The sequence below is a fragment of the Mandrillus leucophaeus genome, unplaced genomic scaffold (assembly GCF_000951045.1).
Source record: "Mandrillus leucophaeus isolate KB7577 unplaced genomic scaffold, Mleu.le_1.0 Scaffold582, whole genome shotgun sequence".
NCBI lineage: Eukaryota > Metazoa > Chordata > Mammalia > Primates > Cercopithecidae > Mandrillus > Mandrillus leucophaeus.
Genome location: NW_012106275.1, coordinates 277,938 through 291,425, shown reverse-complemented (window position 1 = coordinate 291,425; position 13,488 = coordinate 277,938). Strand labels below are relative to the sequence as shown.

General features: G+C 39.9%; 1 protein-coding gene and 1 long non-coding RNA gene across 3 annotated transcripts in view; both read left to right on the top strand.

Annotated features, from left to right (window-relative positions):
• Positions 1 to 13,488, top strand: part of CRYZL1 (crystallin, zeta (quinone reductase)-like 1) — a 52,441-nt gene that overhangs the window by 17,064 nt on the left and 21,889 nt on the right. For both annotated transcript variants that reach the window (XM_011999124.1, XM_011999123.1), the window contains 4 exons: positions 274 to 351; positions 2,962 to 3,034; positions 8,282 to 8,326; positions 11,128 to 11,196. In XM_011999124.1, the coding sequence (XP_011854514.1) occupies positions 274 to 351; positions 2,962 to 3,034; positions 8,282 to 8,326; positions 11,128 to 11,196 (265 nt within the window). The remainder of the gene's footprint in view (positions 1 to 273; positions 352 to 2,961; positions 3,035 to 8,281; positions 8,327 to 11,127; positions 11,197 to 13,488) is intronic.
• On the top strand, positions 5,724 to 6,216 carry LOC105553151. Its single transcript, XR_001008106.1, has 2 exons — positions 5,724 to 5,776; positions 5,873 to 6,216. It is a non-coding gene; the product is annotated as an uncharacterized LOC105553151 (long non-coding RNA).

Below are 13,488 nucleotides of genomic sequence, written 5' to 3'. Positions count from 1 at the left end.
AGCCTGGGCAACAGAGCCAGACTCTGTCTCAAAAAAAAAATATATATATATATATATATATGTCCGAAAGCTTTTTTAAAATTGTACCCCCAAATTTTCTTTATTCTTTTTTTATTATATACGTTTCTATAATTACTTATAGTTGTTAAAATTAGCTGTGAGGTTTGGGGTCTGATTAATTTTGTTTAATTATGTGTGAAAATTTTCACAGCATAAAGAAGTTCTCATAGGAATGTGTGAATAACATATTCTTTTATTATCCTTTGGTTCTAGGAAAATCTTCCTGTTACAGAGGATAACTTTGTAAAACTTCAAGTTAAAGCTTGTGCTCTCAGCCAGATAAATACAAAGGTATTGGTTCTTTTATTATGGCGCAAAGTAAAATGAGAGTTTCTTAGTGTATTTAGTGTATAAATATAATGATAACCGACATCTCAATGTGAAGAATTTATTATCATCTTGATTTTTATTAACTTTTTTATTTGAGACAGAGTTTCGCTCTTATCGCCCAGGCTGGAGTGTAGTGGTGCAATCTCAGCTCACCGCAACCTCTGCCTCCTGGGTTCAAGCAATTCTCCTGTCTCAGCCTTCTGAGTACCTAGGATTACAGGGGTACACCACCACACCCAGCTAATTTTTGTATGTTTTTTAGTAAAGATGGGTTTTGCCGTGTTGGCCAGGCTGGTCTCAAACTCCAGACCTCAGGTGATCCACCTGCCTTGGCCTCCCAAAGTGCTGGGATTCCAGGCGTGAGCCACTGTGCCCGGCCTACCATCTTTAGAAGAATAGAACAGCTAGGGGAGAAAATTTAGTGTGCTTTTGTATATTTCTGTATAAGGGACATTATTAGTCTGATTGAAGTTACATATTTTATATGAAAATACAAATATTTTATAAGAAAATAGAAATATTTAATGTAAATATTTTATAATATTTTATAAACTCCTTTACATTGCAGAAAACAGTTTATAATTAACAAAGTCTATTATTAAGGAAGAAATAAATAATAAAATAGAAACTAGAAACCTAATCAGTTTATTAGCTACCAATTAGATATTTAATTAATATCATTAGTTATGGTTCATCTTTCTCTTGTCATTTCTTTTTGCGTTGCTCTCTCATAAACATACATCTCTACCTCACACTGCCCTGCAGTAATCTTTCATTATTGACCATGAAATACATAGAACGTTTTCAGTGGTAAATAAACTGTGGTTAAATGTGCCATGATAAATTGAGCAGGTCCATTTACTCCATTTTTTTGTTTGTTTTGTTTTTTAGGATTAATGCCATAGTTTACATGACCCATAACTTATTGGATTATAATGTGACTATAATTTTTAGGAATCTAAAAGTCTTCTTTGATAAAGTCACACTTAGGAAATTACAGACCGAGTATAGGCTTTCATTGGGCAACTCTGTAACATGAGCATGACTTGACAAATGCATTAGTGGGATACCCTGAAGTCTTTTCACAAGAGTACTAGTACTAGGTCTTGTCTGCAGATTTCTGTCTTCAGATGTTTTTTTTTAAACTGAAAAATCCATTAAAATCCAAGCCTAGGAAATAATCTCCTTGTCTAACAGAAATAAATAGTAAATTATGGTAAAATCAGTTGAATGAAATATTGCACATCTGTTAAGCATAATGGTTATGAAAACTGTGTGGGTAATGTAAGAAAATGCTTATGGTAAGTGAAGGAGCCAGGATGTAATTGCTAAAACCATGGTTTTAACTCCATACAAATGTGCATAAAAGAAATACTGTGGCCAGGCACAGTGGCTCACACCTGTAATCCCAGCACTTTGGGAGGCCGAGGCAGGCGGATCACGAAGTCGAGAGATCGAGACCATCCTGGCCAACATGGTGACACCCCGTCTCTACTAAAATTACAAAAATTAGCTGGGCATGGTGGCGCGTGCCTGTAGTCCCAGCTACTCGAGAGGCTGAGGCAGGAAAATTGCTTGAACCTGGGAGGCAGAGGTTGCAGTGAGCTGAAATCATACCACTGCACTCCAGCCTGGTGACAGAGCGAGACTCCATCTGAAAAAAAAAAAAGAAAAGAAATACTGTAAAACACCCAGTACTTCTATAAGAATGTCATATGAACATCTTAAGAAAAGTATAGTGTTCCATATTGAATAAGAGACTTCTGACAATCAGGTATACATACAGGAGATCAGAAAATTGAAAAATAAATGTAGAAGAGAATTATTTCAATTTCTTTTTACTTACTGTTCCTAAAATATTATGGTATCTACAGATACGTTCAGCCTCTCTAATGTTAAGTGCCAGGAGCTTAAACCACAGGCTTATCTTAGTACACCGTGTTACTTCAAAAGACAAGTACTTATAATTAATTTGGTCACAGTCTAATAAAATACCAATCTCTTAAAAATGTAGCCTTAATGAAAAGAAACTCCAGTCACCATGAATCTGAAATTATATGGGAGATTACTGTTAATATTCATCACTACTTCTCACCCACTCCCTAACCCAAGGCTTTTAACAACTCAGGTGATTTTAAAGGGTATGGGAATGGAGAACCCTTTGTTCTCATTGGCCACACCCCCTTATTCAACAGTATTCTCTCCAGACTACCCTCCCTTCACCTGAATAAGATGACTGATAGTGTTTAGACAACCAAGAAATGTTTTGGCCATAATTTCCCTTCATACTTGGCAGAGTAAAGAGGTTAAACAAAGGATGTTAATGGTAATTTGAATAAGAATATTCATTCCTAAGTCCTGCAGATCAACTAATGCCTCAGTAAATTCTTCGTTTCCTACCCTTTAGAGAAACCTATTTTGTGAAGTTATTTGCTTTGTCTTAATTCCAAAACTTGAACCATATTTGCTCTTTCTGTGATTTGACTTTTGCTCTTGCTTTCCTCACACATTAAAATAGAGTCCAGGATTTCTTCTGACGATAGTATGTTAACAGCCTTTGTCATGATTTAGCTTCTGGCAGAAATGAAGATGAAAAAGGATTTATTTCCTGTTGGGAGAGAAATTGCTGGAATTGTATTAGATGGTAAGTATACAGATGTGAGTATATGTATTTATTTTCTAAGGTAAAAGAAATTAAATGGTAGCTAATTGGTTTCCTGGTACATAAAATTATATACAGCCTTTGAAATTTAAATTTAATTATATGAAAATGTCCTTTTTTATTTTTATTTTTATTTTTTTGAGAGACAAGGTCTCTCTGTGTTGCCAAGCCTGATCATAGCTTCAGCTTTAACTCCTGGGTTCAAGTGATCCTGCTGCCTCAGCTTCCTGAATAGCTGAGTCTACAGCAAGCTTGTCCAACCAGCATGCGGCCCAGGACAGCTTTGAAGTCAGCCCAACACAAATTCGTAAATTTTCTTAAAACATTATGTGATTTTTTGACCAGGCGCGGTGGCTCACGCCTGTAATCCCAAGCACTTTGGGAGGCCAAGGTGGGCGGATCACAGTCAGGAGATCAAGACTAGCCTGGCTAACACAGTGAAACCCCGTCTCTACTAAAAATACAAGGCCGGGCGCGGTGGCTCACGCCTGTAATCCCAGCACTTTGGGAGGCCGAGGCGGGCGGATCACGAGGTCAGGAGATCGAGACCATCCTGGCTAACACGGTGAAACCCCGTCTCTACTAAAAAAAAAAAAAAAATACAAAAAATTAGCTGGGCGTGGTGGCAGGCGCCTGTAGTCCCAGCTACTCAGGAATCTGAGGCAGAAGAATGGCATGAACCCAGGAGGTGGAGCTTGCAGTGAGCCGAGATCGTGCCACTGCACTCCAGCCTAGGCGACCAAGTGGGAGACTCTGTCTCAAAAAAAAATTAATTAATTTTTTTTTTAAATGTGATTTTTTTTTTTTTATTCATCAGCTATCATTTAGTGTTAGTGTATTTTATGTGTTGCTCAAGAGAATTCTTTCTCTTCCAGTGTGTGGCCCAGGGAAGCCAAAAGATTGGACACCCCTGGTCTACAGGTATACAACATTATGCCTGGCTTTGTCTGGCTTTTTTTTTTTTTTTTTCTTTTCAGACAGAGTCTCACTCTATCACCCAGGCTGCAGTGCAGTGGCATGATGTCCACTCCACTGCAACCTCCGCCTTCCAGATTCAAGCGATTCTGCCTCAACCTTCCAAGTAGCTGGGACTACAGGCACTCGTCACCACGCCTGGCAAATTTTTGTATTTGTTGGTAGAGATGGGTTTCACCATGTTGGCCAGGCTGGTCTCGAACTCCTGATCTCAAGTGATCTGCCCACATCGTCTCCCAAAGTGCTGGGATTACAGGCATGAGCCACTGTCCTTGGCCCTTTTTATTTTTAATTGAAAAGAAAAATAGGACTTAATTGGTATTTTATAATTGAAGAGCTTATTACAGTGTAGTAAATGTTTAGGGGTTATATATTTAAATCCATAAGTGATCATATATTGAATAGAATGACCAATATTGTCTTTTTATGATGAAATAATGATCTTAACATACAGAACAGTAAGCCTTATATCAGGCTTTTGATATAATTTATTTCTAAATAGACCTTAATATTCACTAACAGGTGGTTCATGATTAATGTGTTTGCTCTTACCTCGTATGCGAATGAATAAATGTGTTAAGGTATGTTAGACTATATTTGAGTTTTACCTGTGATTTTAACATATAATAGATTTGATACTCTATGTAATCTTCTGACAAAGCTAAATGATAATTGTGTTTCCTTTTTTCTCAGTCTGTAGAAAAATAAATATAATAACCAGATGATCATTCATTCTACATTTAGTGAGCAATTGCTAAGTGCTTAGGATATAAGTGAAATGAAGTCCTTGCCCTTAAACAGTTCACTCTCTAGGGGAGAGACAAATACATACGTGAGCAGATTATTATGTAAGCTCCGAAGAAAGCTGCTTAACCCGGCCAGAAGAAACAGGAAAGGCGTCTTGGAGTAAGATGTCCAAATAATAAGGGGCAGGCAGGTGGAGAATCACACCCAGCAGGGAGGATATTATGAGCAAAGACAAGCAAGTGAAAGTGGGATGTGTGTAAGAATTACAAAGAGTTTGGTATTGCTAGAGCAAGATGAAGTCCTGGGCAGGCGTCAATAGCATGGTACTTGCTAGCAGAGAAACATTTTGTCAAGAAAATTCTCCTCCTGGGCTGGGTGTGGTGGTTCACACCTGTAATCCCAGCCTTTGGGAAGCAGAGGTGAGAGGATCGCTTGAGCCCAGGAGTTTGAGCCAACAGAGTAAGACCCCGTCTCAAAAAAGAAAAAAGAAAAAAAAAAAAATTCTCTTTCAAATATTGCAGAATAAAAGATACTGCACAAAATACTTTCATGATGATGTGAACACTAATTCCTGCCTTCCAAAAATAAAGCAGGAGGATAGGCAAGGGCCAAGACCTTTAGTTGAGACTTAGGTATCAGATCGTACTTTAGGGAGATTATTAGAGTAGCCGTTTGAAGGAAGGGTGGATGTGAGGCAAACAAGTCTATAGGCGAGAGGACTGGTTGGGTTGTAGACCAAGAGGCAAGAGACAGCAAAGTCCACAACCTCAACAGTGCTGGCAGAGGTGGAGAAGCGGGATGGATTCAAGACATATTGAGGAAATAAAGTCAGCAGAACCTAGTAATTCATTGGAACTGGGAAATTAAAAACAGATGAGAACCAGGAATGGCTTACAGAATTCTGGTTCAGGCTTGAATTGGAACCAACATTTGATAAAGGAAGAGATCCGTCCAACATCTTAGTGAGGCTGCAGTGTCTGCTGCTGCTCTCCGAGCCTCACAGTGCCGCCCGAGGACGACAAGAAGAAGAAGGACGCCGGAAAGTCGGCCAAGAAAGACAAAGACCCGGTGAGCAAATCCGGGGGCAAGGCCAAAAAGAAGAAGTGGTCCAAAGGCAAAGTTCGGGACAAGCTCAATAACTTAGTCTTGTTTGACACAGCTACCTATGACAAACTCTCTAAGGAAGTTCCCAACTATAAACTTATAACCCCAGCTGTGGTCTCTGAGAGACTGAAGATTTGAGGCTCTATGGCCAGGGCAGTCCTTCAGGAGCTCCTTAGTAAAGGACTTATCAAACTGGTTTCAAAGCACAGAGCTCAAGTAATTTACACCAGAAATACCAAGGGCGGAGATGCTCCAGCTGCTGGTGAAGATGCATGAATAGGTCCAACCAACTGTACATTTGGAAAAATAAAACTTTATTAAATCAAAAAAAAAAAAAAGGAAGATGATCCAATTAGGAGGAACATTATGAGTTCAGATTTATACTTACTGAGTCAAGGTACTTAAGTGACGTCTCACTGGCAATATCTAGTAAGCAATTAAATGAGTTTAAAGCTTAAGGGTGAGAGATCTATGCTGGAAAGTATATATTTGAGAAATGTCAGCATGTAGGTTGTATTTGAAATAATAGAGTTGATGAATTCTCCGAGAGAGAGAGTGGAAAAGGATGAGAGATGTAAACAAAGAACCCTTTGGAATGCACTGTTTGAGGGTCAGTTAAAAGAAGAGGAGTATCAAGGACAGCAAGAAAAAAAGAGTCAGAGTGACCTTAGGAGGACAGGGATCAGCAGTAGAAGGGAAAGAGAAAAGTACAGTGAATCAGAAGCCAAAAGGATTGGGGGATGATGGCACAGGAGGGAGCCAAAGAAGGAGCACACTCCAAAAGGAGGGCTTGAAAGTAGAAATACCAGGCTTCAAATTACTTGCTAGTGGCAACAAATGCCTTCTGGGGCCATTTTGTTGACAGAGCCAGTCGAAGGGACCATTTCCAGATTCAGGTTTCCATCTTACTTCACTGCTTCACCTCAGTTCCTTTTCTGTTAAATAGAAGGAATAATACCTACCTTATTGGTATATTGTGAAGTTTAAATGTATAAATACACAACAATGCTGGGCACAAGGAGGCATTCAATAATATTTGCGGTTTTTTCCTCCCTTTTCCTCTTGTAACTCTTTGAATGAAACTACTCAAATGAATTGACTGATAGTCAAGGCTTTTTCTCTACATATGCAGAGAAAATGTAACTATATCATTTCCATAAAGTTGCAGAAAACTTCTTGGTATCAACCTGAATTTATTTCCCAAATCAAAATCATTTTAATGTCACTCTTCTTAAGGGAGGAGACCACCCTTCATGTTGTCTTATGCCCAATTTCTGCCTCCAAAGAAAGAAGAAGTAAAAACTAAAAGGCAGAAGTGAAATCCACAGGCAGACAGCCCAGTGCCACACCCTGGGCCTGGTTAAAGATCCACCCCTGACCTAACCGGTTATGTTATCTATAGATTCCAGACATTGTATGGAAATGCGTTGTGAAAATCCCTGTCCTGTTCTGTTCCATTCTGATTACCGGTGCATGCAGCCCCCAGTCCCATACCCCCTGCTTGCTCAATGGATCACAACCCTCTCACACGGACCCCTTTAGGGTTGTAAGCCCTTAAAAGGGACAGGACTTGCTCACTCGGGGAGCTTGTTTTTTAGAGACATGAGTCTTGCCAAAGCTCCCAGCTGAATAAAGCCCTTCCTTCTTTAACTTGGTGTCTGAGGGGTTTTGTCTGCGGCTTGTCCTGCTACCTTCTCAGAATTCCCTGTTGTATGAGATTCGGCAACAAAAGTAAAGATAGATTGGGCTAGCCACAGAAGGAGTAGAAAACAATATAATTATCATAGAAGCTATAGATTATTTTCCTTTACTCCTTCTTCCTTAAAGTCAGCTAAATAGAGGCCAGGCACAGTGGCTTACACCTGTAATCCCAGCACTTTGGGAGGCCAAGGCAGGTAGGTGGATCACTTGAGGTCAGGAGTTCAAGACCAGCCTGGCCAAGATGATGAAACGCTGTCTCTACTAAAAATACAAAATTAGCCAGGCATGATGGTGCATGCCAGTAGTCCCAGCTACTCGGGAGGCTGGGGCACAAGAATCACTTGAACCTGGGAGGCAGCGGTTGCAGTGAGCCGAGATCGCGCCACCGCATTCCAGCCTCAGTGACAAGAGCAGAACTCCATCTCAAAAAAAAAAAAAGGTCAGCTAAATAGGCAAAGAGAGACGTACTTCTCCTGGTCTCAACAATCACATAGTCCAAATATCTAGAGAATCCGGATTTGAAGTGTATATCCTGTAGTCCTTATAGACCATCAAAATGTTACTGAAATTTTTGGCCTTTTTTCTAAGTAAAATAAAATCAGTCTTTTTACAAATCCACAGACTTTAAAAATGTATTTTAATAGTTAAGAATTACATTTAATAAATTTGTAATACTAACTATTAATTTTCTTCACTCTTTAGTTGGAAGCAAGGTATCATTCTTTCAACCAGATGATGAAGTAGTTGGTAAGTTATAGTTCATAGTCTTATTTCAAATCATCTATTTTACTGTCATCTCTGTTTTTTCTATATAACTATTAATGTTCACTGTGACCTTGCTTCATATAGAAATACTTTCCAGGCCAGGTGTGGTGGCTCACGTCTGTAATCCCAGCACTTTGGGAGGCCAAGGTGGGCAGATCACCTGAGGTCAGGAGTTCAAGACCAACCTGACCAACATGGAAAAACCCCATCTCTACTAAAAATACAAAATTAGCCAGGCATGGTGGCACATGTCTGTAATTCCAGCTACTCAGAAGACTGAGGCAGGAAAATTGCTTGAACCCGGGAGGCAGAGGTGGTGGCGAGCTGAGATCGCACCACTATACTCCAGCCTGGGCAACAAGAATGAAACTCCATCTCAAAAAAAAAAGAAAGACTTTCCTGGTTTTTGAAATTTACTGTCCAATTCTATTGATGATAAAAATTGGGACCTTGATTGCAATAGCAGAACATTTAAAACTTTTTAATATTTAGCTGTAGAACAATGTTACAGATAAAAAGATAGTCATAGTTTCTATAGTACTTGGTATAGCCTAGATTTTCTGGCAGATGCTTAGTCTGTGGCCAGACTGAAGTCTTTAGGGAAAAGGAAAGTCACAAATCACATTCTTGAAGGCTGCTGACTGACTGGGCCATATAGAAGCTCCATGCACCGTTTCAACTGAAATCATACAGAGCTTTTCTCTTACAAATCTTGTAAAACTAAAAATTGACTTGAAACATTTAATTTATTGTTTTTTTTTTTTTAAATCCATAGTATTTTTGAAATTTGGCAACCTGTATGCTAGACAGTCACACAAACATAGGCTATGACTTTTATAGTTGCAACCTGCATCCTAGACAGTAACAGAAATATAGGGTATGACTTTTATAGTAGTCTTTGAAATTTCCATTTCTCTGTGGAAGACATAAAGTTAGAAAACATTTATATAACATGTATTATATAGGGCCATATAACATATATTATGCAGTGGCTCACACCTGTAATCCTAGCACTTTGTAAGGCCAAGACAGGGAGATCACTGGAGCTCAGAAGTTCAAGACCAGCCTAGGCAACATTGCGAAAGCTCGACTCTACAAAAAAAATACAAAAATTAGCCAGGTGTGGTGGTACACACCTGTAGTCCCAGCTACTCGGGAGGCTGAGGTGGGAGATTGCCTGAGCCTGGAAGTTTGAGGATGCATTGAGCCATGATCACGCCACTGTACTCCAGCCTGGTTACAGAGAGAGACCTTGTCCAAAAAAAAAAAAAAAGAGAAAGAAAAGAAAGAAAGAAAAAGTATTTAGCCTTATAGCATGCTTGAAATTCTTAAAGGATAGATTTGTAAGAAGGTTTTCATCATTTTATGGTATTGCCTTTGACTCAGGCATTATCCTGGAGAATTGATTATTTCTTTCTTATCTTTTTATTCTGCTCAGGAAATCAGTGGCACTCTGTATTATTCAAGATTCTTTTTGTAAGAAACCAAAAATAAAATCAGACTACCTTAGAAGAAAAATGGGATTTTATTAGAAACATACTCTGGCCGGGTGTGGTGGCTCATGCCTGTGAACACTTTGAGAGGCTGAGGTGGATGGATTACAGGGTCAGGAGTTCAAGACCAGCCTGGCCAACATGGTGAAACTGCGTCTCTACTTATAATACAAAGATTAGCCGGGCATGGTGGTGCATGCCTGTAATCCCAGCTACTGGGGAGGCTGAGGCAGGAGAATTGCTTGAACCCAGGAGGCGGAGGTTGCAGTGAGCCAAGATCACGCCGTTGCACTCCAGCCTAGGCGACAGAGCGAGACTGTGTCTCAAAAAAAAAAAAAAGAAGAAAAGTACTGAGGTATGTTACGGAACCAAACTATAGGAAGGTAGCCATGCATCAAGGATAATTTTGTTTGTTTATTAGTTTGAGACACAGTCTTGCTCTTATCCCAGGCTGGAGTGCAGTGGTGTAATCATGGCTCATTGCAGCCTTGAACTCCTAGAGTCAAGCAATCCTCCTGCCTCAGCCTCCTCAACAGCTAGAACCACAGGTGCACACCATGACACCCAACTAATTTTTAAATTTTTCTTTTGTAGAGATGAGGTCTCACTATGTTGACCAGGCTGGCTTTGAACTCCTGGCCTCAAGTGATCTCCTGCCTTGGCCTCCCAAAGTGTTGGGATTACAAGTGTGAACCACCTTGCCCAACCCATCAGGGACAATTTTTTTTTTTGAGGGATGGAGTCTCGCACTGTCACCCGGGCTGGAATGCAGTGGCGCAATCTCTGTTCACTGCAACCTCCACCTCCCAGGTTCAAGCAATTCTCCTGCCTCAGCCTCCCGAGCAGCCAGGATTACAGGTACCCGCCACTATGCCCAGCTAATTTTTTATATTTTTAGTAGAGACAGGGTTTCTTCATGTTGGCCAGGCTGGTCTCGAACTCCTGATTCACCTGCCTCGGCCTCCCAAAGTGCTGGGATTACAGGTGTGAGCCACCACGCCCGGCCCATCAGGGAGAAATTTAGCAAGGAGTCCAGATACTCCCAAGACTCTGACTTCGTTCTATAACATCAGCCATCATCTTACTATCACTCAGAGGGGAAAGAAGAAAGAGATAGGAGGAGTGGCACAGAGCACTTCCCTATTTCTGAATTTTTTCTTATCCACCCTAGTAATTACTGGAACCTTCCTCAAAATTCCACTGAATAAAATTTGTAATAATACTTACTGGCCTCTCATTAGGAATGAATTTTTGACTTATATCCCTTAAATATCTTATTTTGATTTTTAGGAATTTTGCCCCTGGACTCTGAAGACCCTGGACTTTGTGAAGTTGTTAGAGTACATGAGCATTACTTGGGTATGTAGCAATCCAGTACTTTGGAGCTCACATAAGTCTTACTTCATTGACATACGGTTTAATAACATTTTAATTTTTTTGAATCTACCATGAGTGTTGTACTTAATAAAGTATCATTAACCAGTCATGTATATAAAAAATGTTGGCTGGTCATGTGAATACTTCTAGCTTATAATTAGTATTCATAAAATTCTTATTCAGACTAAACAATATATAGACCTTTAAGTTTTACTAACACTGCTCATGGTAAGATCTTTGAAAAGTGGTTTCTCTCTTGGCTGTTAAATTATATCCCTAATCAGAATTTTAAATTTTTTTTTACTCTTGGTTATTGATTGAAACAAAAAATGTACAAAATTTAGACAGTAGATGTAGAGTTTGAGACAGGAAAGAATTGAGAACACTCATCTCAGGCTGGGTGTGGTGGCTCACACCTGTAATCCCAGCACTTTGGGAGGCCAAGGTGGGCAGATCACCTGAGGCCAGGAGTTTGAGACCAGCCAGGCCAATATAGCAAAACCCTGTCTCTACTGAAAAGACAAAAAAATTAGCTGGGCCTGGTGGCACATGCCTATAATTCCAGCTACTCAGGAGGCTGAGGCATGAGAATCGCTTGAACTCTGGAGGTGGAGCCAAGATTGCACCATTGCACTACAGCCTGGGTGACAGAGCGAGACTCTGTCTCAAAAAAGAGAAAAAAAAGAACACTCATCTTTGGTTTCTATTGCAAATATCTTTTGACTAGTATTGAGTTTAACTGAAATGTTCATTTTTAATTTTTCTTATGGTTATTTACTTTTTGGATATTTAAAGTACACACACACACACACACACACATATATACACTTAATGAAACCATATTAAACAGTTGCTTCATCTCCTAAGTAATCGGGAAAGCAATTAAAACCACTTCGAGATAACATTATGCATCCACTAGACTGACAAAAGTTCAAAAGTCTGACCATCAGCCAGGCGCAGTGGCTCACTCCTGTAATCCCAGTACTTTGGGAGGCCGAGGCGAGCAGATCATTTGAGGTCAGGAGTTTGAGACCATCCTAGCCAACATGGTGAAACCCCATCCCTACTAAAAATACAAAAAATCTTAGCTGGGCTATTGACGCATGCCTGTAATCCCAGCTACTCGGGAGGCTGAGACAGGAGAATCACTTGAACCCGGGAGGTGGAGGTTACAGGGAGCCGAGATGGTACCACTGCACTCAGCCTGGGTGACAGAGACTCCATCTCAAGAAAAAAAAAAAAAAAAAAACTGACCATCCAAAGGGTGGGAAGGATGTGGAATGATGGAACCTTTCATGCACTGGAATGTAAGTTGGTACAAATATGTTAGAAAATAATTTAACATTATCTAATTAAGGTAATGATGTATATACATCAGATCTGGTAATTCCACTCATAGTTACATAGCCTATGGAAATTTGATGTGCACTAGGAGACACACTGTATAAGAGTTCATAGCAGCAGCATTTGTAATAGTGAAAGAAACTGGAAACAGCCTAAATGTCCATCACCAAGCAAATGGATAGTTGAAGATATTCATAGAATGAATTTCTATATAGCCGTGAAAATGAGTAAGAGCTAAACATATCAAAGTGAATGATTCTCACAAACAATATTGAGTGAAAAAAGTTGCAGAAGAATACAAACAGTCCCCATACCATTTATTTATATACAGTTCAAAAATGTACAAAATTAAGCATATGTTATTTAAGGATGTAGAGAAAAGGTAGAGGATGGAAAGTTAGGTGGAAGTTACCTGTGTGAGCAGGGGAGGAAGGTGTGGTCAGTGGACACACCAGGACTGCAGTGGTACAGCCAGCATATATTTCTTATGCTGGGATTCATTATGTTCTTCATACCATATCCATAGGTGCAAATACATTCTTTTATGTTCTTGAACTATTGAATTAAACCTTTTCCTAGGTTCTTTTCTTAAATAATGTAATATCTAATCAGACCTTTTGGGGACAGAGGCCAATTTGGATTTGGGTCTTCCAAAAGATACATGCACATGTATGTTTATTGCGGCACTATTCATAATAGCAAAGACTTGGAATCAACCCAGTGACAGACTGGATTAAGAAAATGTGGCACATGCCGGGCGTGGTGGCTCAAGCCTGTAATCCCAGCACTTTGGGAGGCCGAGACGGGCGGATCACGAGGTCAGGAGATCGAGACCATCCTGGCTAGCACAGTGAAACCCCGTCTCTACTAAAAAAATACAAAAAATTAGCCAGGCGAGGTGGCGGGCGCCTGTAGTCCCAGCTACTCGGG